The sequence below is a fragment of the Drosophila subpulchrella genome, chromosome 2L (genome assembly GCF_014743375.2).
Source record: "Drosophila subpulchrella strain 33 F10 #4 breed RU33 chromosome 2L, RU_Dsub_v1.1 Primary Assembly, whole genome shotgun sequence".
Taxonomy (NCBI): Eukaryota; Metazoa; Arthropoda; class Insecta; order Diptera; family Drosophilidae; genus Drosophila; species Drosophila subpulchrella.
In genome coordinates, this window is record NC_050610.1 from 19,584,480 (window position 1) to 19,605,900 (window position 21,421).

The 21,421-nt window shown below is 40.8% G+C and overlaps 1 protein-coding gene across 2 annotated transcripts in view; it reads right to left on the reverse strand.

Moving 5' to 3' along the window:
• Positions 1 to 6,127: 6,127 nt before the first annotated feature.
• Positions 6,128 to 21,421, reverse strand: part of LOC119546001 (transcription factor hamlet) — a 33,014-nt gene continuing 17,720 nt past the window's right edge. For both annotated transcript variants that reach the window (XM_037852001.1, XM_037852002.1), the window contains exons 5-8: positions 15,149 to 15,293; positions 12,956 to 13,112; positions 8,309 to 9,259; positions 6,128 to 7,925 (exon numbers count right to left, since the gene is read on the reverse strand). In XM_037852001.1, coding sequence (XP_037707929.1) covers positions 6,768 to 7,925; positions 8,309 to 9,259; positions 12,956 to 13,112; positions 15,149 to 15,293 — 2,411 coding nt within the window. In that variant the 3' untranslated portion in view covers positions 6,128 to 6,767. The remainder of the gene's footprint in view (positions 7,926 to 8,308; positions 9,260 to 12,955; positions 13,113 to 15,148; positions 15,294 to 21,421) is intronic.

Below are 21,421 nucleotides of genomic sequence, written 5' to 3' on the forward strand. Positions count from 1 at the left end.
CTGCGAGCTGCGAGCTGCAAGCGCGTTGCCATTTTTGGACCTGGCAGACGTCCCGTCCACGAGGAGAGTGTGGCGTCTTTCAAACCCAGGCACAACATGTTGGTGGAAATTTATGTCATCCCTTGTTGTCGTGTTGAATCTTACGATGACATTTCCAACATAATTTAGGCCCACGCACATAGAGATCGCCGGAGAGAGAGTGGAGATTGGGATTGGGATTGGGACTGGGATGGCAGCTTGTGTTCGGAGTGGGGCAGAAATCTGTGTGGACATCCGCATCCTCATCCCAGGCATCATCCGCGTCAAGAGCTTTTGGTAATGGGTGTTGAATGGCGGGGCATCTCCACAGGCTTTGATATCCATTATTACTAAGGGGATATGTGGGATTTTTGTAAAGCATGTTATATAAATAACATACTCTTGGAATTCTTTATTTATTAAATCAAAAAGTATTGCTATACTTGTGACTATATTAAAAAGGTAGTAATAATAATAACAGTACTTTTGATATTATTTACTATGGGGGGGATTGGTTGGCTTCTTGTGAATTCTTTTTTTTGGTAATGCTAAATCTTTTTTATGATTCTGTCTATATCGGAAAATATAGTAATATAGTAGTTATTATTTTTTTAAGAGAGTACAAATTTTTTTAATAAATTGTAGAAATACGTTTTTGGTTTTCATTTAAAAATCAAGTACCATAAAAACAATTTATAAATTAAATTGTATAAATGTCAACAGCAAATTACAACTCCATGTGGCGCCTGGAGAAAATTGATTAAAGGCAATTAAGCCATTTTGGACTTATGACAGCCAATAAAGACGTAGAGGAGCCCGACTAGCGGGTATCGTATAGCCCAAAAACTTGACTATTTCCCAGTCGCCTCGATCTTGTCTCTTGTCGGCCGTTTGGCATTTTGGCAGCGTTGACGATGACACCAGCTACAGCCACAGCTTCAACTCCAGATCCAGCTTCGGATCGGGCTTTAGCTCTGACATGGCGATAAATTTGTAGCGTGCGTGGATGGCTGCGGCTGAAAAAGTCGGATGTCTGATGTCTGAAGACTGAGGACTGAAGCCTGATCTCCAGGTGACGCTGAAGACGAGGCGTGGAGTCGTGTACAAATCGTTGGCATTGTAATTTAATGTATCAATTGCTTTGATTTGCCAATTTCAATGCTCGGCGAGTGCGTCGGAGGCGACGAAGGCAACGAAAATGGCACGAGCAGAGCGGCAAATCGATCTGGGCTACAGTCAAAAAATAATTAAATACTCTCTTAATATTTTACAATTTTACAATTATTTTAAGTAATTTTAGTACTGAAACAAAAGTATCAGATTATCAAATAAATATTTCTTTGTAAGAGCACTCTAATCACTAGAAACCTCTCATTAATATTTAAAGATATTCTTATTAAGTATTATCATTCGTTTTTCCGTACCTTCACAAGTTAGGTAAAGTCTTTCAAATATTGTATGCCTATTATGTATATTCATATAATTGAAAAGTCACTGAAGTTATAATGTAGCAATCCAATATTTGAAAGATGTGATACCTTAACAAATAAAATGGTTAGTTTAATGTAATAGTTGTATCTTAAACAATAATAAAGACAAGTTCAATATTATTTTGAATGCATACAAATCTATAAATCTATTGAGTGCTTAATAATCTATAGGATAAATTAGCAAGCTGCTTAATTTGTTAGCATTTCTGTCTTACGTTTTTTAATTCGTTCAACAGCTTTATTAAAAATGTACTCCACAAGTTTTTGACATTTGCACATCAGAAACCGTCATTAATTAAATGCATCACTTAAAACCATACTCGTTAACAACAACTTTCCCATCTTCAGGACATTTTCGTCTCTCTGCTTTTAAATGTTTATGGACTTGGCGCGTTTTTGGGCAGTAAAATGTTTCGAGTGCACTCGAAAAGCAGCACTTGAGGCTTGATTAGTGTGATTTAGTTACAGGCCGTGTGCCAGGCGCATGACACAAGCTCCTCAGCTCCTCAGCTCCTCAGCTCTTTGGCTCAGCTTCGAAACTATCAAACTACCAAGCTCGCAAAAACTGCAGACCCCGACTGTAGATACAGATACAAATGCGGAGCGGAATGGAACGTAGCTGACTCGTCTGACTTACATTCAACATCCCGTTGAACGTTCGATGCCCCTCGGATGCCTCTTGTAGTTTGCACAATATTTGATTCCATCAGTGGCAGTCGTGGCAAAAAGGGGGTGGGGATGGGGCCAGGCGCCCGGGGGGTGGCGGGCGTTTGCTGGGCCCACTGTGCGCAATTTGCTACACGAAACTGTGCCAAACATCTGCGCCTTGAGTACCTTCGGCTGCATTTCGCCGCTTTTTTTCCGCTGCCGATGCCGGAGTAGGAAATGAAAACATCTGCTGACTGATTGCCCCCTGGTCGCAGTTTTGCAGCCACAAAAAACGCCAGGAAAGGAGGATCATCCGCCCCATGACGAAGATTCAATGCACTCCCCAATCGATCACCTGGGAGTAATAGCTTGAATACATTAAATGGCATAAGATCGGCCTGTTTTGGTTGTAAAAACTCAGGCACACCAGAATTCTTAAGCAAATGGTCTATTTACATACAAATTTTTAAACAATATTTTCTTACATTTTATTTTATTTTATTTATTTAAAAAAACGGATAAGCTTTAACACAGGAAATATTTAACAGTTTTAATGTTTGTTATTAACATTTCATTGATAAAACATTCGAGCTCGAATAATCAATATTTTCTTTTCTTAAAAAACCCCAAATAAAGGTGCTTTTATGCATTTGTCTATAATAATCCATACTTGTATCCCTATGATAAAACGAAATGTATGATAACTATTTTGGTAATCAGTCATTATGCCATTTTTATTTATTTTAAAGCATTTAATAATCAAGTATTGAGATAGAAGTTTATTAAACTAGGCTCATTACCAAATATTTTTGATTAGAAATAGAAAAAAAGCTAATTAAAACGTAATTCCACGAGGGTTATTAGACAACAAAGCGAACCAAATCGCGGTAAGTGCATTCGAAAGCCAAAAGTCTGCCCAATCACTCAGCCAAGTTATGAACTACAGTTAGTCGGAGTTAGCCTGGCCGAGTGCCCGGCAATGTGGGTCTTCATGGATCAATGGGATACGCGTGATGTCCTTCGGCTAGATTCTGTTTGCTGCTCTGCGCTTTGCACGTCTTCCGTTTGCCCGATTTCGTTGGCCATAATTGTGCCATTAACGTGGCCGACTGCAGACTGAGCCTCCCTTACTCCGCCCCCTACCCCTCACCCATCCCCCTGCCACTACTCCATTTCCCAACCCTTTCCCCTTTTGGCTTGTGTCTACATTTGCATCCGTTTAGGCAAGCATTTTTCCTGCCTTTCGAAAGTCGCATTTAACGGTCCTCCTAATGTGCGCATTGATGCGCTTTTCCACCCACACTAAAAAATATTTGTTTTAAGTTCCGCAGAAACCAATTTGAGGGATTTTTGTATTTTCCAATACATACATTTTACTAAGAATTTTAGATTATATTCAGTACATATATGTACTACATATTACACAGTTGGAAGATATTTACTTATAATATTATCTCCGAATTTTAATCATACCTAAATTATAGTTCTTAAGATACACTTTAGTTCTAAAATCACTCTTATTTGCCTTATATATTTTTAACCTTGTCTTACTCCCATTTAAAATATCTTTGATATTTAAGTTCTAGAAACTTGTCAAGTTTAAGAGACATATTTTTCCGAGTGCCATCCACATTTGAACGGAGGATACAGACCCGATTCGATCCGTTTTTGGGGGCGTGTAACTGGGGCGCAACAAAGGCCATTTGCTCAACTGGCACATAATAAACAGTTGCTTAGTCAGGGCGTTATGGATCGCGTTCCTTCGAATTTCCACATTTCGATCCAGGCCACAGTCAAGGTTTCCACTGCTCTGCGGCTTTATCCATGCTCGTTATCATAATGTGTTGGCTCTTTGGGACGGGCTGCCTCGGATCCCCTGGATACTGGATACTGGATACTGCATACTGGATGTACTTGATGAGGTGGGTGGATCCATGAGCATCGGGAGCTGGCGACTCTGTAATCAGCGAGGTGTGAGTGACCTGGATAAGGTTGGTCAGCAGCGAGTGATGAAGATGGAGATGGGGAAATTGCTGGGCAACCGAGGAGAATGTTGAAAAATATCTCGGCAAAAAGCTACTTGATCCTCTCATATTAAAAAGCATTTCTTGCAGCCATAAACGGTTAGAAAGGTTGAAACTAGCAGAAAACCACTTGCCATGCCCGTTGGGCGGTTGGATGGCATTCCTTGACCTCGCTGATTTCTTTGGGCGGCAATCTGGTTTTTGGGAGCTGGAAAAAAAAATATCTCAAAAATAGAATCGTTGATGTGGTCACTTAATCGGATAATCCTCGTTTCTACTTAAAAGATTGTAATTGCTTTTAAGTGGACTAATCCTAAATTGTAATGGAATTATACTTAATTTATTAAAGCTTGTAACTAATACCGTCTTTTTTAAGTTTATCTTCCATCCCACTTCTTAATAAAAACGTAAGCTAACTTGGCCAGGCCAAGTCTCCTTGAAAGGCTATGGAATCCACTAATGATCACTCTCGTATTCCTACCTCAATAATTGGCCAGCATGTTGCCCAAGAATTTGATCATCTATTCTAGTTGCTCTACTGCAAATTATGCCTTCTTCAATTAACGCCCAGAGAACAATTTTCGGTCGGCGACTGTGACCAAATAACCGACTAATGCGGCCCGTCCAGATTCTTTCTGGCCGAGATCAGGGCGGGGCACTAGACTGGACTGGACTGGATGTGAAACCAATTACCAATTATCTACTGTTTTCCACACAAATTTAACATAATTTGGCCAGTTTTGCGTTCAAATTTGTGGCACAATTTGTGGAAGTTGGCTGTGGTCAGGGCCAACAAACGGCCCCATGGCCAAAAAAGAGAGGGGCGGGCTGGGGGAGTTGACTCCGGCTGACTCCAATTGTGGCCGAAGATTATTATTTTGGCTACCGACTGACTGCCAAGCGTATTTCGCATAATCGAAAGTGACCGAACCGCAGCTATTTGACTGATATTTTGTATGCCACTCGGGTAACGGTCGATCGTTGGTTATGCACAGGTTGAAGAAATATTAACAAAAAATAAATAAAAAATGGATTACAAAAAAATAAAAAAAAACCAAAAAGGCTTTGGCAAAAAATGATTGATGCCAATGGCGAGCGCCCCGGCTAATACAATTTAAAATTCAGTTAAAAACAAAAGACCAACACAAAAACGAACGAAATACGGGATTGGAAATATATAAAAGATACAAAATGAAAAGTATTCATGGATAGATCGCATAGTTTTAACCGCATTTCGCCGAAGGCGTAACACACTCTAAACCGGAAGGGTAATTAACTCGCTTTGCCGATCACGCCTTTGCATTTAGATCTGAGTTTGGAGATCGGAGTCGAGATGGATGGCTTGGATTTGGATGGATAGATGACTTGGGGTTGGTTCCCCAGATGGATGGTCGGGTGTATTAAAAAGCTATAAGTTTCGGGTTTCATTTCGTTTTCGTCTCTCTCTCGATCTCTTTTTTATTTTATTTTTGCTCTGCGCCAATGATTAATAATCGGGCGAGTTGGTTTATAGGCAAATGCGTTCACAATTATGTTTTGGGTCTGCGGCCAGGATTGATGGGTGTATAAAGTCTTCTTTTATGCGGTAATTGAGTGTAGATGAACCAACCTATTTCAATGGCTTTATTATGCCCACAAAGTTGGATTTGGCTTGTGCGGTTTTTTAGGAACGATGAGCCAATAAATTAGATGGCGCACCGGGAAAATTTGACTGATGAATTATAAATCGGAAAAATTTCTAACTGATGTAAAGATCTATGAATTTTAATGCTATCTTTCAAAAGTGAAACTCAGCGCGGTACCAACAGACTATGAAATTTAACACTAACATTTTCCTTCAAAAATTGTATCTAAATAAATTGTACTTTAAGACAGAAAGTTCAAAAAATATTTTATCCCAATAAAAAACAATTAGTTTTTGCCATTGTTTCTTTTATTGATTTTTTAGTTTTCATAACGATCTTGTCTGGTTTTCCATATATATAATAATAATAATAATATAATTAAACGTTAAGTAAATGTTATAAAATTGATTTTGTGTTTCTGGTTTTCATGTTGTTGAGAATTGCAATAATTAGCTCTATAAATATGTTAGACTTACGGCGTACGTTATAAATCGATTTACACATATAGATTTATGTATACATATAAAGCCTATACACGTACAATCAAAATATCCATATATATATTTATTTATATAATCCACAGAGTTTCAAAGTAGTTGAAATCGACTCACTAAGTTAAGACTTGCATATGTCTATGTACAGATGTTTAAATTAGCTACACTTTTAAGGTGGTTTTAGAGTGGGTTCAAGTATGTATAGTATATAGTTTATAAAGTTTTTCCCTTTAAATTGTATTTACTTGTTTTGTAGTTTATGTTTTGATGCTTCACCGTCTTTTTCCATTGATTGCATAGCTAATGTTTAGTGGTTTGTTTAGTACAAGTTGTGTGGAAATGGTAACTACTTAAAGATAGGTTTTCCCTCTCGGAGGCACGCTTAAGTAAGAGTTAAAGTAAGTTTTTCGTCTAACAACAAGGAAAGGTCTCGTCTCTTTCTTCTGTTTTTTTCTGTTCTTTTCATTTCTAAGAGCTTATTGTAATGGCCTTGGAGGTGTTGTTGCCGGTGCTGCTGCTGTTGTTATTGTTGCTGATGTTGCTGCTGTTGTTGTTGAAGTTGCTGCTGTCCTTTTCCAGGTTCACCGACTGATCATCGCTATTGGGATACTCCTCGGTATCCCCTTCATTACCGGCCAAACTATTCGGTGTGTAGACCCTATTCATGAACTTGCGTATATCTTCGAAGTATTCCTCCCTTTCGGCAATACCATTCGAACTGGGCGAATCCCGGAAATTGTTGCCCTCCGACTCGTGCTTCTTCACATGCCGATCGAGATTCGTCTGCTGGCCAAAGGATCTGTCGCAGAGTTCGCAGCGAAAGGGACGCTCCTTATTGTGGATATTCCTCACGTGGCGCTGCAGGTTCGAGGAAATACTAAAGGCCCGATCGCAATATTTGCACGGATACGGCTGCTCGCCGGTGTGAGTCCTCAGATGCCGTGTCAAATTGGCCGATCGGGGGAACACCTTGCCGCAGAACTTGCAGCAATAACGATCCTTCGTTTTCAGTCCCGTTGAGAATTTCACGGGCGGAAGCGGCCGCTTTGGGGCAGCTGCACTGGCGGCTCCCGCCAGCAGCGCCTCAATGCTGCGCCGTCCGCCCGTTGGGCATAAAAAAGGAAACCCCGAGCGGTAGATCTCCTCCAGAAACAGCGGATGTATGGTGGGCTGGTTCTGCGGATGGGCTAGATGGGCCAGAGCGTTTAAGTCCGCTGCTCCTGCCGCCGCCGCCGCCGCTGCCGCTGCTGCAACCGCTCCTGCTACCGCTCCGCCACCACCCCCCTCGGATGTGCTGCTCAGCTCACCACCCGCACTTGTGGGCGGCGAGGGGGAGGGGGTGAGGCCCGGCGAGGCGGTGGGCGTGGGCGTGGGACTGCTGCCCTTGAAGGACTTCTGCGAAATGGACGACTCTGCCGAACTGTGCGACTTTCGCATTTTTGGCGGGGGTTCCCTTTCGGCTTCAAAATCGTGGATTCGCGGCATAAAACTCAGGATGTTCTCTTCCAAGGGGACGTAGAGGAAGGAGGCAGGTGAGCGCTTGCGACAGATCGAAAGGTCCAGAGGTGCATCTCCTCCAGAAGGTGTGTCTGCAGGCGGTGGCGTACTCACAATGTCAATGGATTTCTAGGGATAAGGGAAAAATAATTTTTAATTAGTATACATTTGAAAAGAGTACTAAAAAAGAATGGTCCCTAAATAGTCTTTAATTTGATTATAACAAAGTGCAATATCATTGGAACTTCAAGAAGAGTTTAACAGAAATAAAGTACTACAAATTATTTTAATAGAGACGTCCAATGGACATTGTCCATATTATATCTTTTATAATTTTCAAATTATATAAATTAAGTTCTAAGCTTTGCTTAATTACAAGTCATTTGATTTATTCAATGAGAATTTCAGCGTTTAATGGTACAAGTTATAAAAAAGTAATATGACATTTAAGGGACAAACTTTCTAAAAACATTATCTAGTGTTATACCATATACATATATTTGCAGACTTACCCTATCATCTTCCGCCTGTTGCTGGTCGGGACTGTGTACCCTCTCGGGCTCCCGCTTCATTTCGTTCTGATCCTCTGACTTTGTATCAGTTTTCTCATCTTCCAATTTCATCTTAATGTCCAGGGAACTGCGACTCTCGTCGTCTTCGCCCTCGGAAACCTGCAGGAGTGGTTCCTTCTTGAGTTTCTCCTCCGATTGGAAGGCCATCTCCTTTTCCTTCACCTTGTCATAAGCCTGCGTATTGCTGGCCTCACCATTTAGAAAACCAAATGGTAATTTCTGATCAAAGGCGGAAATCGGAGATGTGATCTCGGGTCCACCGCCGCATGCCATTTCCATGGGATTTTTCGAGAAGAACATGGGAATGTTCGTGGGATGCATGTTTTGTGGCATAAAGGCGGAAAATCCGTAGGGCGCAAATCCGGGAAAGAATGGTGGTGCGGTGCGGAACATTAGGAAGGGATTCGGTGTCGGTGTCGACATGGCGGCAACGGTGGCAGCAGCTGCTGAGGCCGAGGATTCCGTGGATTCCCTTAGTGGCGCTGGACCGGTGGATGTGGCAGTTGCGTTTAAATGTTGCTGATGCGTAAGTGGATGCGGATGGTGGCGATTCACGTGCTGATTGCGGTACACAGGACCCGTGGAATCACAGAACTTTTTGTGTTTGGTCAGGGAGGTTAGGGTGCTGAAACTCTGGTTGCACTTGTCGCACTTCATCTGCATCCGACAGGTGGCGTGCATGCGCTTGTGTCGGCACAGGTTCGAGAATTGCGTATACGCCTTGGCGCACACCTCGCAGGAGAAGGGCTTTATGGAACTGTGGATGTGCTGGTGCTGCTTCAGGCCCGACGAGGTTCCAAACGTTTTCCCGCACTCCGGACACGGATGACAGCGAGCTCCGACGTGATAGGCGCGAATATGCCGCTGTAAATTCGAGGGGTCACAAAATACCTGCAAAATACAGATCACAGAGCAGAGCAAACGGTGTGAGTTGCGATTGGTTGTCGGCGGCGGAACAAAAAATATATACACAGAAAGAAATCAAATAAAATAAATAAAATCTACTTCAAATAAAAACAAATATTCCACATATGCATATAAAGCTTTAAATGTATTGCTTGAAATATTTGAATACTATAAAAAGTCATGGCTTAATGTTAAGCTTGGAATTTGATATTTAATGGTTTTGGTTTGCATTTAAATCGCCTGCTTTAAATACCCTCGAAAATATATCTTTCTTTCACTGAAAAGAAAAGAAAAACTAAACTGGAACTGAATACTACAAACATTATATATAAATGTTCACCCATGGAATGCAGTTTTATTTGATATTTATTTATGATGGTTGTCATTTTAAGCACCTGCTTTAATTACCCTCGAAAAAAATACGTTTCTTTCTCTGCACAAAATATGGAACTGGTTGGGTGATCTGGTTCCAAATCCAAATGAAACGAAACTGAAATTAATCAATCATCTGCTGGTGGTGCTGCTGTTGCTGCCTTTGCCGCTTAAACGGATCTCTTTTGGGCTAGACAATAACCGACGCTCTGCGAGATTACGCAAAGGTAACCGGAGCAGCGACAGCGAATGGCAACAACATCATCTCCACCCACTGCCAGCAGCCAAACACCTTCGTCAATTATTAACATCAATTGCTACAATTGTCATTGCCTGGCTCGAAGCATCCATCACCCCCTCGAAGGTCCCCAAATGGTGATCAGGGCTGGACAATAGGAACCCGCGACTTGGCCCTCAATAAGTGAAGGGATCAGGGAACAAAAAATGGAAAGTGATCTTGAAATTAACAAAGCTAATATACGGTTTGAAAAGTAAAAAAAAATGGAAAACGGAAATGCCTTTGATATATTTAAAAAACTATTATTAGTCTATAAGAAATTGTATTTTTCTGCCAATGGTCGTACATTTTAAAAAAGGTTTTCCAAATCCCTGGGTTCTTTTCACAAGCTTTAAGCTAAAATTAATTTTTTACTTTAAACCGACCAAGATCTCAAAGGTTTAGCAAGTGAAACTTAATTTTTAATACATTTTTTCTATCCAAAACCTGTGACAAATTCAGCGACCAGCCCTAAATCAAAAGTACTTCAGCTGAAGCTCGTACTCTTCATTTTTTTTAGAGGGGCGAAGGCAATGACAGATCGGTCCAGGGATGGGGAAGAGGATAAAGGGGAAGTGGACGGGCCGACGGGGGTACTCGATGGGGCAGGGGATCCAGCCTGGCATCCAGTTTTGTGTACCCACTTCAAACTTGATTTCGGTCAGCCGTTTCTCGACTCCCCCGTCGCCTTTTTTACGAAACTGTTATGCCTAATCATGCTGTCATAATGCGCTACGAATTCATATCAAACGATGATCGAGGCAGCCTTTTTTGTCTATCTCTATGAGCCACACAAAAGGTGGAAAAATCGGGGGGATCCAGCGGGTATATGGCGGGCATAAGACGGGGCGATTCAGGGAAGGCAGAGAGAGAGGCGACATACAAGAATAGCTCGTGCTATAACTACATCAAATGGATTAGATTCAACTACTCTCCAAAAAGGCGAAAAACGCCACAAAAGACAACGACAACAACTACAAAAAAAATATATATAACGACAACGACGATCATGGTGTTACAGCAATAACAACAACTGGGAACAACAACTATAGAAACAGGAAAAAAACTGTCTCTTCTGATCATATAATATTATTTTAGACCTTAAAATATATGATTTTAATAATAATAAATGTTAATTGTTTATATTTACTAGAGAAAACCATCTTATATTTTATAAAAAATAATAAAGTGAAGATATAAGTTATTTTTCTCAGTGCTTTGAAAGATGAAAAGCAGTCGCTGCTCCGGTGGGTTGAGTGTAGGTGTTTTGGCATTCGGTGGTGCAGAAGTAAGGAAGTGGAGAAGTGGTGCAGAGTCTCCGACGAGATCTCTGTTTTCTGTGGAATGTGACTTGGTTCGGGGGGTATTATCAAGGAGGTAGATAGGGGGGCGGGGCTGTAAGCCAAGATCTAGGAGCGTACGTGGGGTCAGCCAAGGCATCAGTGCCTGTGGGTCTATGGCCTGAAGATGAGATCAGACTCTGGTAGCCTAATGGAGTTGAAACTTCTGGTTAAAGTTACAGTGAAATAAACCAAGGAACATCGGACATTTATTGGTAAGTTGAAGAAAGGAATATAATATTTTAATACCTATTAATGTAGTCATTACGATCTTTTAAATAGATGGGCTAGCTTTAAATTTCAGAACATAATACTTTCTCCGTAAATAGAATAGATAGCCCCACGCATTCCTGTGCCACTTATAGGCCCCGTCAGTTAACCCCCAACGACTTCACAGTTATCCGCCCCCCTTAACACCATTGTGCACTCAACTGCCTCATCACGGATTCCGAAAGCTAAGCTTTCGAACAAAGCCTTGTAGATCCATGGCAAATCCCTTTGGAAACGCTTTAAGCCGGCTGCTTAAAACAAACAAAGCTGACAGCTGCAGATCCCGCTCTTTTTTTTTTTTGGGTCTTTCAGATAGGGCGTAAAGAAGAGGGAAAAAAGACCTCGAAAAAAGCTCGGACCCCAGCGAAAGTCTGGCCCAAAAGATCGATCATCATTTGTTTTGGGCCGAGTGGCTCCCGTTTAGGGATGGGTTTTTTTTTTCCTCGGAGATATGTGTACTGAGAGTTGGGGAACCACAATGCGTGCTACTTACATGCCACCGAAACAATTACAGAGCGCTAAGTAAACCGACTGTAATGCTACGATAGACATTGAAATACCGTTCGATTTGGAAATGGAAATGGGAAAAGCCAAGAGAAAAGGCCTGGCTGCGACCACAAGATCGTAATCAACATGCCATTAAAACATCTTTGGAAGATGTCGAAGTCGCAGTGCGATGACAATGACGCATGAAACGAATCGTTCGATGGATGGATGATTTTCGATGGCTATAGATGGATGGAATAGATGGATGGATCGGATGGTATGGGATGCGATGCGATGGATGGTGTTGCCTCCACTCCAAGCCCTTTTGATTTCGCTTTGGCATTCAAATGCAGCCAGAGAGCCAGCGAAGATGAACTCAACAAAGGGCGGGGAAACGGGGCTGCGACAGGGTTTCTTCATTACGGGTCGCTTAAGTGTTTCTGCCTTTGGATGAGTACACGCCCTGATTTTTCAGCTATTGCAAGTAAGCCGCTGAGCGCGTGCTCAAAGGTCGGCACAAGGGGGTGGGGTGGGGAAACACTCTTAAAAGCCAAGTTAGCAGCCCGCGGCTATTGATCCGCCTGAAATCAAAAGTCTTTTTGTGTTGCCAAGCCACCAGAGCACCACGAGCTGATACAATAATTAATGACGGCGTAAGTTTTCGGTCGATCGAAGGTTGCCGGTAACAGAAGCTATAGCCTGGATGCTCTCTCTTTATCTTTATCTCTATCTATGATCTGTTTAACGATACTTTTTCTTGGGTCTCAAGCGGTATAGAATGGTATTTATATTTAATCACTGCCTTCCCTTAAAGATATATATTATTATTTTAGAGTTATAAAATTAACTTTTACAGATAACCAATGTTTTATCCATCCTAAATACTGTAAAAACTATCATTTATTTTCCAAGTGTATTATTGTGAGTAAAGCTTACCTTGCTGCAATTCTCGCAGGAATATTTCCGTATATTATTGTGGGAGATTGCTTCGTGTTTGATCAGCAAAGGACGATGGCAGAATCGCACTGTGCATTGCTTGCATTGGAATTCGTCCTGCTTGAAATGATGAGCGCCCACCAGATGGTCGTCCAAGCTGAAAAATGAAAATGAGAAAATGCACTCGTAAGTCAAGGAAAATTCTGGGTACCAGGCCACCAAAGTATTGGCTCCTTTGCCGCCCTTATCTGACTGGCTGTCATCGCAAAGGAAATTAGCATTGTGACATTTTCGTGGGGCTCTCCGCCAAATCGCCGCGGTTCAATCAAAGTCATGTGCGCCAGTTCACACGCCTTTGTTTGCCGACCACCTGGGATAACGCCCCCTTGGAAAATCCCTCCCCCCTTTCCTTCTGGACGGGCGTCAATTAGTCAAATGATGTTCAATATTTAATATGCGCGGCCAGCTGATAAGAGATCTCTTAACCAAAAAAAAAAAAGAACAGAAAAAACAGCTGCGGCCAATGAGCAAAGGGCGTCCTTGATGGAGCAGAATTGTGGCCAAAAGTAGTGCGTGGTGGTGCGATGCTTATCGTCTTGTGTGTGGGTGGAGTAAAATCAGGCAAAAAAAAAAACCATATAGCAAAGCGATGTCGACAAGAGGCGGCAACGTTTTCATTTTTCTTTGTTTTGTCATCGTCATGGAAGAGTTGATAGTTCCAAGCCCCCCAATTTCCCTCACCTCTTTCGTTACCTTCACCTGAAGTGTGGGCGTTTGTTTGGCTTACAGTCCATGCATGTTCAACATCAGATAAATGGCAAAAAAAAAAAAAATAAAGGGGAAAAGGAAAATAGAGAGACAGCCTGGACACGCAGACATTGCTCACATAGCTTCCCTTCCATCCAGAGCTCCTCATGTAAAATTCAATAAATCACCGCCACTGATAAGTGCACCCCAGGGGGTTTGGGGCACCCCCACCACCACCACAACCACCCACTCTAGTAACGGTTAACATATACAGACTGCTCCACATCTCGGGCCAAACATCAAATCAAAGCTCGCTTTTAGCACTTCAACTTAAATATATGGCTATCTATGATTATAGCCATCGTGCGCACATGTGTGGTGGATATAGAAATGTCATTTGCGTGTTGCCTCCAATTGTTGCTCTTGCCTTTGTGGCTGCTTGTGGGTCATTTATTTATTACAACGCAAAACATTTGTAAATATTGGGACAAAACTTTTGCATTAACCACTTGAGCGTGGGAGGATGATGGTCATGTGTACTTTTGAAGAGGGAAAACTAAATGGCCAGATTGGGAATAAGATACTCGTATGTGAGGGAAAGTAAATTAGGGTATCTATCTGCCAAATGGTTAAGGTAGCTATCAATCATTTACATACTTTCTTAATAATTGGTAATAAAAACCTATGATTACATTTTTCTAAACGAAGATTTCCCCTTTTTTACCATTCCAGTGGCTACTGCTGTCCTAGTCGTAAACCCAAAACAAACCGAGTACAAGAAACTAAATATAGCCAAATGAAATCGAAATGCCGAACCAATGCAGGAGGCATTAAGGCTCAGTTAACACCTACAGATTGCACATTTGGGCCCATAAAAAACCAATCATGGAACGGGCCAAGCCAATCCAAGCCAAAGTGTATGGTAAACCTCAGTTGGCCCAAGCCGAAGCGAACCGAAAGCCAGTCAAATCAAGACCAAGACCATTTCAATTCATTTCAGAGCCAGCAGCTCACTCTCACTTTCGGCCGAGCGTCTCTTGGATGTTTAATGGCACTTTTATTGGCCGCACTATTATCGCCATCAACTTTTAATTAAGATCTCCGCCGGAGTTTGGCATTAGACCGCATATCCACTTAGATCCAAAAGCATTTAGCAACATTTGCAGATACTTTGTATCTCGGTCGGATTTCTCTTTCAACTTCTATACTGATTTTATTCGCTGCGCACCCATAATTCTTTTGGGTAAGTTGGAAGCTAATTGGGGGCTTGTTTTTTTTTCCCCCCAACTGAAGCAACACACACAAAATTTGATTTAGATTACTGTCGATGCTGCTTAAATGCCAAAGCAATTTAAGAAGCAGACATTCTCCTACGCGAAAATCAGGAGTTGAGTTCGAACCCCGGGGGTCTGATTAATGGCAATTAAGTTGGCCAGTTGTACTCACAGTTCTAAATCCGGATAGACTTTATCACAGACCTCACAGCGTATATCGAAACCGTTTTCGTCGTCTGTGAAATCGATATCTCCCTGGCTGATTAGCGAGGTGTTTTTCTTATCTTTGGAGAATTCGTCACCACTGTACAAAGAGCCTGGAATAAAGAAGAACATTTGATTAGATTAACAACACAGCTTTGAAAATTTTAAAAGACATATTTGGGATCATTTGATTATTATAAACTTGATGTCATTTTTCTTGGTAGAAAGGTAATGCTTTTTTGGAAATATATAAAATATAATTTTGGATTTTTACTTTCTAAAATGGTACATGTACATAAAAAATACTATTTTATTTGACGGTTTCATTTTTTAATTGAATCTTAATAGGATTGTATAAAAATCCCAAAAATTATATGAGGGCCAGAGGTGATCTGAATAAATCCCATAGCTTGTTCTTGATCATTATAGCGGTTCACATGCACTCACAAGAAGCAGGAAATACTCAACATAGGCTTTCTATGTTCACTATATATCACTTGGATCCTTGGGTTATCACTTTTGGTAAGGCCACTGGTCACTTGACACACAACCGTTCGGCTTCGCGTTTGATGAACAAGTGTGTCGTTCGCGGAGCATAATGCCGACGAGCTAATGTTTTGTTTGCCCGCTAACAATCTGCGGCAGGTCCTTTTTTCTGGCCAGGACGCACTGACATATGACCAACACACACACTCTTGCACACCCACAAACACACACTCACCAGGAGTAAACACGCAAACACTTAACACAAAATTGGTAGCAGAGACGAAATCGTGTGCACTCATATATGGCACTCGCATAGCTTGACGTTGAATAGATAATTGTCCCAAATGAAAGTAAGGTAAAGGCAAGACACCCCTGCCCACCCCATCCCATCGAGAGCCAGTCCTCACCCCGCTCTTAACTTGGCCAACTCCCGACGAGTGCCAAGTGCACAGCTACAGGGAAAGAAAAACCTATGCCTTTAATTTTTATAAATATTTTAGGTGTTCAAAGTTCCAAATTTGTTTATTTAAAAGAATATTTTATGATTTCTTGACATGTTTGAACTTGAGATAAAATAAATATAAATTATATAAAAACACATCAACTAAAGGCTTTTATTTGGTGTTGTTGTATTTATAGCATTGAATTCTAGTGATCTTCAGTTTAGTATTATTATTATTTCTCATAAAAACTGCTTAGTACCATGGTTAAGAAAAGCTATGTATAGTTTTATAAAAATTCCTAGCCGTATATGGATGTAAGTTTGAATTCTAGTGATCTATAGTTGAGGCTAGGAAACCCAAAATATTATTTTCAACTATTTTTCTCTGTGCAGCTTTAAACAATTCCTAGGGGAACTGAGTGCTGAATATAAGCAGAGAGGTTGAGGAGAAAGCTGAGGTGCTCTAGGGGGTGGCTGAGGAGAGGGTAGGCTACTGCTACATTGGTATTGGTACTAGTTAGCAGGGGTGGTGGGCAGTGGACAACCACCAGGTGACACCAACATAGCTGCTAAGGGATGACGGCGATGACCAGAGATTATGCATGCAAGCACATCCGAAGGGTCAGCAGTCAACCCTCAACCTCTGCAGTTCCGTCGGACTGATTTCGTTTGAAAAGTCATATGAATATGGCACCTTACCAGTTTTCGCTGCCTTTGGCCTCTAAACAGGTGTTGCCTCTCAAGGCCGCCCACCCCCTCTGGTCGAGGGGTGATATCTATAAAACACCACCACCCCCTAATTCTCTAAAAGGCCTCGGCACAGTGGTAATTGATGTTTGGGTCAAAAGTTAATTTTCAGAGTGTGCAATATGGCCGCAAAGGGCAGCGAAGATTCCCACGTCAAGAGTTTTTCCTTGTGGGCTGCACTTGAACTTTGGCCTGCGTTTTTTTAATTTCTTTTGGGTGGGCAAGCGTGGGATAGGTAGTAAAAGGGTGGGTAGGAGCTACCCCTAGGGGGTGGAGATGGCACATAGGAGTCGAGGTGGGAGTGGGTGACATATGGTGTCCTGGGCGAATGGGAGGGTGGGAATAGGTTCCTTGAGCCTGAGAACGCTCGGGAAAACTTATGTTTCGGTGGGTTGCCTTTAAGTAGGGAGGAATCATGGGAACCAAGTTTTCAGATAAAAGAAGCACCTGGTCTTAAAGTTTGAGAAGAGTGGTAAAGATAAAATATAACAAGAAAGGAAGTTAGCTTCGGCAAGCCGAAGCTTATATACCCTTGCAGCTATAATTATTAAATTTAAAAACACAAAAAATGATATTCCCAATAGTATAAGATAATATGTCAAAAAACACCGAAGCTATAATTTGTTTCATATTATTTTCCTACCAATTTTCCGATCGTTCCTATGGCAGCTATATGATATAGTCGTCCGATTTTGATAAAATTAAATTCGAAACTCAGAACTAATTAAAAAATGTTATTTCCAAGCGTAGGAGGTTATATGTTAAAAAACACCGAAGCTATAATTTGTTTCATATTATTTTCCTACCAATTTTGCGATCGTTCCTATGGCAGCTATATGACATAGTCGTCCGATTTTGATAAAATTTAATTCGAAATTCAGAACTAATTAAAAAATGTTATTTCCAAGCGTTGGAGGTTATATGTTGAAAAACACAGAAGCTATAATTTTTTTCATATTATTTTTCCACAAATTTTCCGATCGTTCCTATGGCAGCTATATGATATAGTCGTCCGATTTCGATAAAATTTAATTCAAAATTCAAAATTATTTAAAAATTGTTATTTCCAAGCTTAGGAGTTTATATGCTAAAAAACACCAAAGATATAATCTTTTTTCATTTTTTGTCCGATTATTCCTATGGGAGCTATAAGATATAGTTGTCCGATCCGGCTGGTTCCGACTTATATACTACCTGCAAAAGATATAAGACTTTTGGGAAAGTTTCAGCCGGATAGCTTTAAAACTGAGAGACTAGTTTGCGTAGAAACGGACGGACAGACGGACAGACGGACAGACGGACAGACGGACATGGCTAGATCGACTCGTCTAGTCATGCTGATCAAGAATATATATACTTTATGGGGTCGGAAACGTCTCCTTCACTGCGTTGCAAACTTCTGACTGAAATCAATATACCCTCTGCAAGGGTATAAAAATGTTTGTAAAATATATGATATTTTCAAAGTTATAAAAAGTTGACCCATAATATTCTGCAAAGTAATCAACAAACTACTATTGGACGAGTCTATTTAAAAATCAAAATGAAAATAATTTTTGCAAAATGTAAAATGTTTTTAGTATTAGATATGTATTACTGATTAGATATGTATTACTGATTTTTCAAGAAAGAAAGAGTAAAGAAATTGTGTTAATAAAATGTTCTTAAACAGGCTTGAATTTCTTTTTAGAATTTAAATTTAATAAAATATCTATTGTATGTAGCTGTACGATTTTTAATACCAAAATAATAACCAATGGTTAGCTTATAATGACTTTTTTATTAAATCTATATTCAAGTAATTAATCAAATACCCAATAGCCCCTCAAAAACTCCTCTGCTGTCTGTTTAGCCATTGATTCCTTATCATTTAGCCATTTCCCAGCCTCCTTGTCAACATCCCCCCCCAAATCCTGCACAATCCTTTCACGCCTTTCACCAGATCTCTCTATTCCGCCACTGCCTTCCAGCAGCTGGATTCCCCCTTTCATCTGACAGATTGATTCACTAGCCCAATGCAGAACTGACAATTCAATAGATCCATTGTAAGGCTTCAGGATGTGTGGATTAGGCAGAGGGGATGGATGGCGAAGGGGGCGGGTCAAAACTCTTTGACATGCCAATTACATATCACAGAATCTGCTGCTGGCTGCTGGCTGCCAAAAAGCCACCGGCTGACCCTGAATCAGAGGCCATATCGCTAAACGGAAGCCGAAACTGTTGACAAATGATTGATTGAATTATTTACACCTTACAACTTGCTGAGGAAAAAAAGCAGAAAATCAAAGTTAGATCCGCCTGCTAATCGATTTGGCAGCAGCCGAATGAAAAAACAAAAAAAAAGGGTTAGGTGGCACTCCTAATGATGCCCAAATTGACACACGATGATCATTTAGCCGAAGACGCGACACGAGCCTTCTACTCAGCTTGATTTTTTCTCTTTCGATTTTTATTTTCAGCTCATTAATCATCCATCAGCTTTGCCGGCGACAAAGTGTCAATCGGCGGAGGTCTGTGTATTTTCGTATCTGCCAGTTAGTTAGGATCTCGTTTATGGGCTTGGTCTATTTCTATGTGGCGTGTGTTCTGCCAGTCGCCAGTTGGCGATACGAATGTATCTAAATGGTCTTCGTGTATAGTTTGTTCCATTGTTTGATTGGTCGATTGAAGAGTTGCCGCGATTTAAGCCGAAAGCCATCTCAAAAGTGTCTTGGTTTCGTTTTTTGGGGAACGGTTTTCGGTTCTATTTTTTTGGGGATGGGTGGAGTCAAGGTGAAGGGAGTTTTGAGTTGACAACTTTGTGGGTTGGTTGTTTTTGGAGTGATTGAAGGAATGGTTAGATGTCAATACGCAATAGTTCAGGCATTAGGAAATATTAATTGTGTCTAACTATAAGTTGTTAAATACTTTAAATGGCTTAATTAAGAGGTAGGAAAAGTAAGTCCAATTTCGATTTTAAAATAAAGGTTTTTTTAAAATCGCAGTCCAAATACTAAGTTATATTATTTGAATTTATAAAACAAATATGTAAAATTCCCAAATTTGGTAAAATTTCTCTTAAATGATAGTTATTGGGCAACACTAAAGATGAAAATTTTTAGAACTGTGTTTTGTATATATAAAATAAGTTTTAAAAAATAGGATTGTTATTTTACATAACTTTAGAAAACGTTCCCATGCTTTTAACTTCAAACTCCAAATTTGGTAAAATGTATCTTAAATGATAGTTATTGGGCAACACTAAAGATGAAAATTTTAAGAACTGTGTTTTGTATATATAAAATAAGTTTTAAAAATTAGGATTGTTATTTTGCATAACTTTAGAAAACGTTCCCATGCTTTAAACTTCACCCCTTGACATTTGCATTTTCCTTACTGAAAATTCTCGAACACGTTTAATTCCCAGCCCAAGTGCTCATTAAATATTCCTCGACAAAAGTAACGGTCGAAACTTGGAACTCCCTCTCCTGAAAATGCAGCGATCTTTCGCTACCGTTTCAACCACACTTTCGATCGCTCCTTGCCACCTTTTCCTTTCCGGGTCTCCGGGACGAAACCTTGCGATCGTATTGCCACCCCCGTGCTGCACTGGTGGCATTCGCTGGCATATCCTTGGGCCCAGGACATCTGGGCCTTGTCTTCTGTTTCTGGCAGAAACTAGAGGGAATTTCCCTGCTCAGCAGCGCGTGAACTGCGAGAAAAGTTGCTCGAAAATACGTTAAAAAGTCAGTCACAGGTGTCCTTTTCTGACGGAAAAGCGGGTTGAATATCAAGCTTGGATACGAAAACTTTGACAGCTTCGCTTTAATTGAAAATTCAAAAATAAATGCAATACCATTGTAAGGCGACTATGATCCGGCCGATAAGCATACGGACTTAACCATTATGTTCATTACATATTCATATTTAAAGCCGACTCGGCAACGAAAATATTTTCATGGAGATTAAAATTTGTGATTATCAGAAAAAAAAGAGTGTGAAACGCCAAATGAGCTGTCCATAAATCCCACATGTTTATAATCAAACACGCCCCGACTTCCCATTTCTCGGGGATTCGAGGGATGCTGGATTAGGCTTAAATTGAGCGTGTGCCATTTTGACTGTCAGCAGCATATAGCATATACCATATATATCGCTGACACAATCTCGGGCCCTTTGTTTGCTGATGGATCTCTAATGAAATTATCAAACATTTTAATAACAAATGAAAACATGTGCGGTTGCCGGAATATTGCATGGGCGCATGCGCACAAATTGATCGCATTTAGGGGAGGCAAAAAGGGTGCTCGGTAATATCAGAGAAGGGATGTCTGCTTCTGATTCTGTGAGCCCTCATAAGCTGTTCCTGTTCCTGTTCCCGAGATTGTATCGCAGGGCCGTCGCTCGTGCCAGGAACTCTGTCACGGGCATTGCCACCGGATTGTAGATTCTGTATACCCGATTTCGACCTGACCCACAGTGGTTGGGTTGAGCGTTAATTGCCTGGCACCACAGCTGCACTTATTATTAGCCACACCAGCATTCATTTTCAATGTCAAATCTAGATGGAATTGAACAATTTTGTGT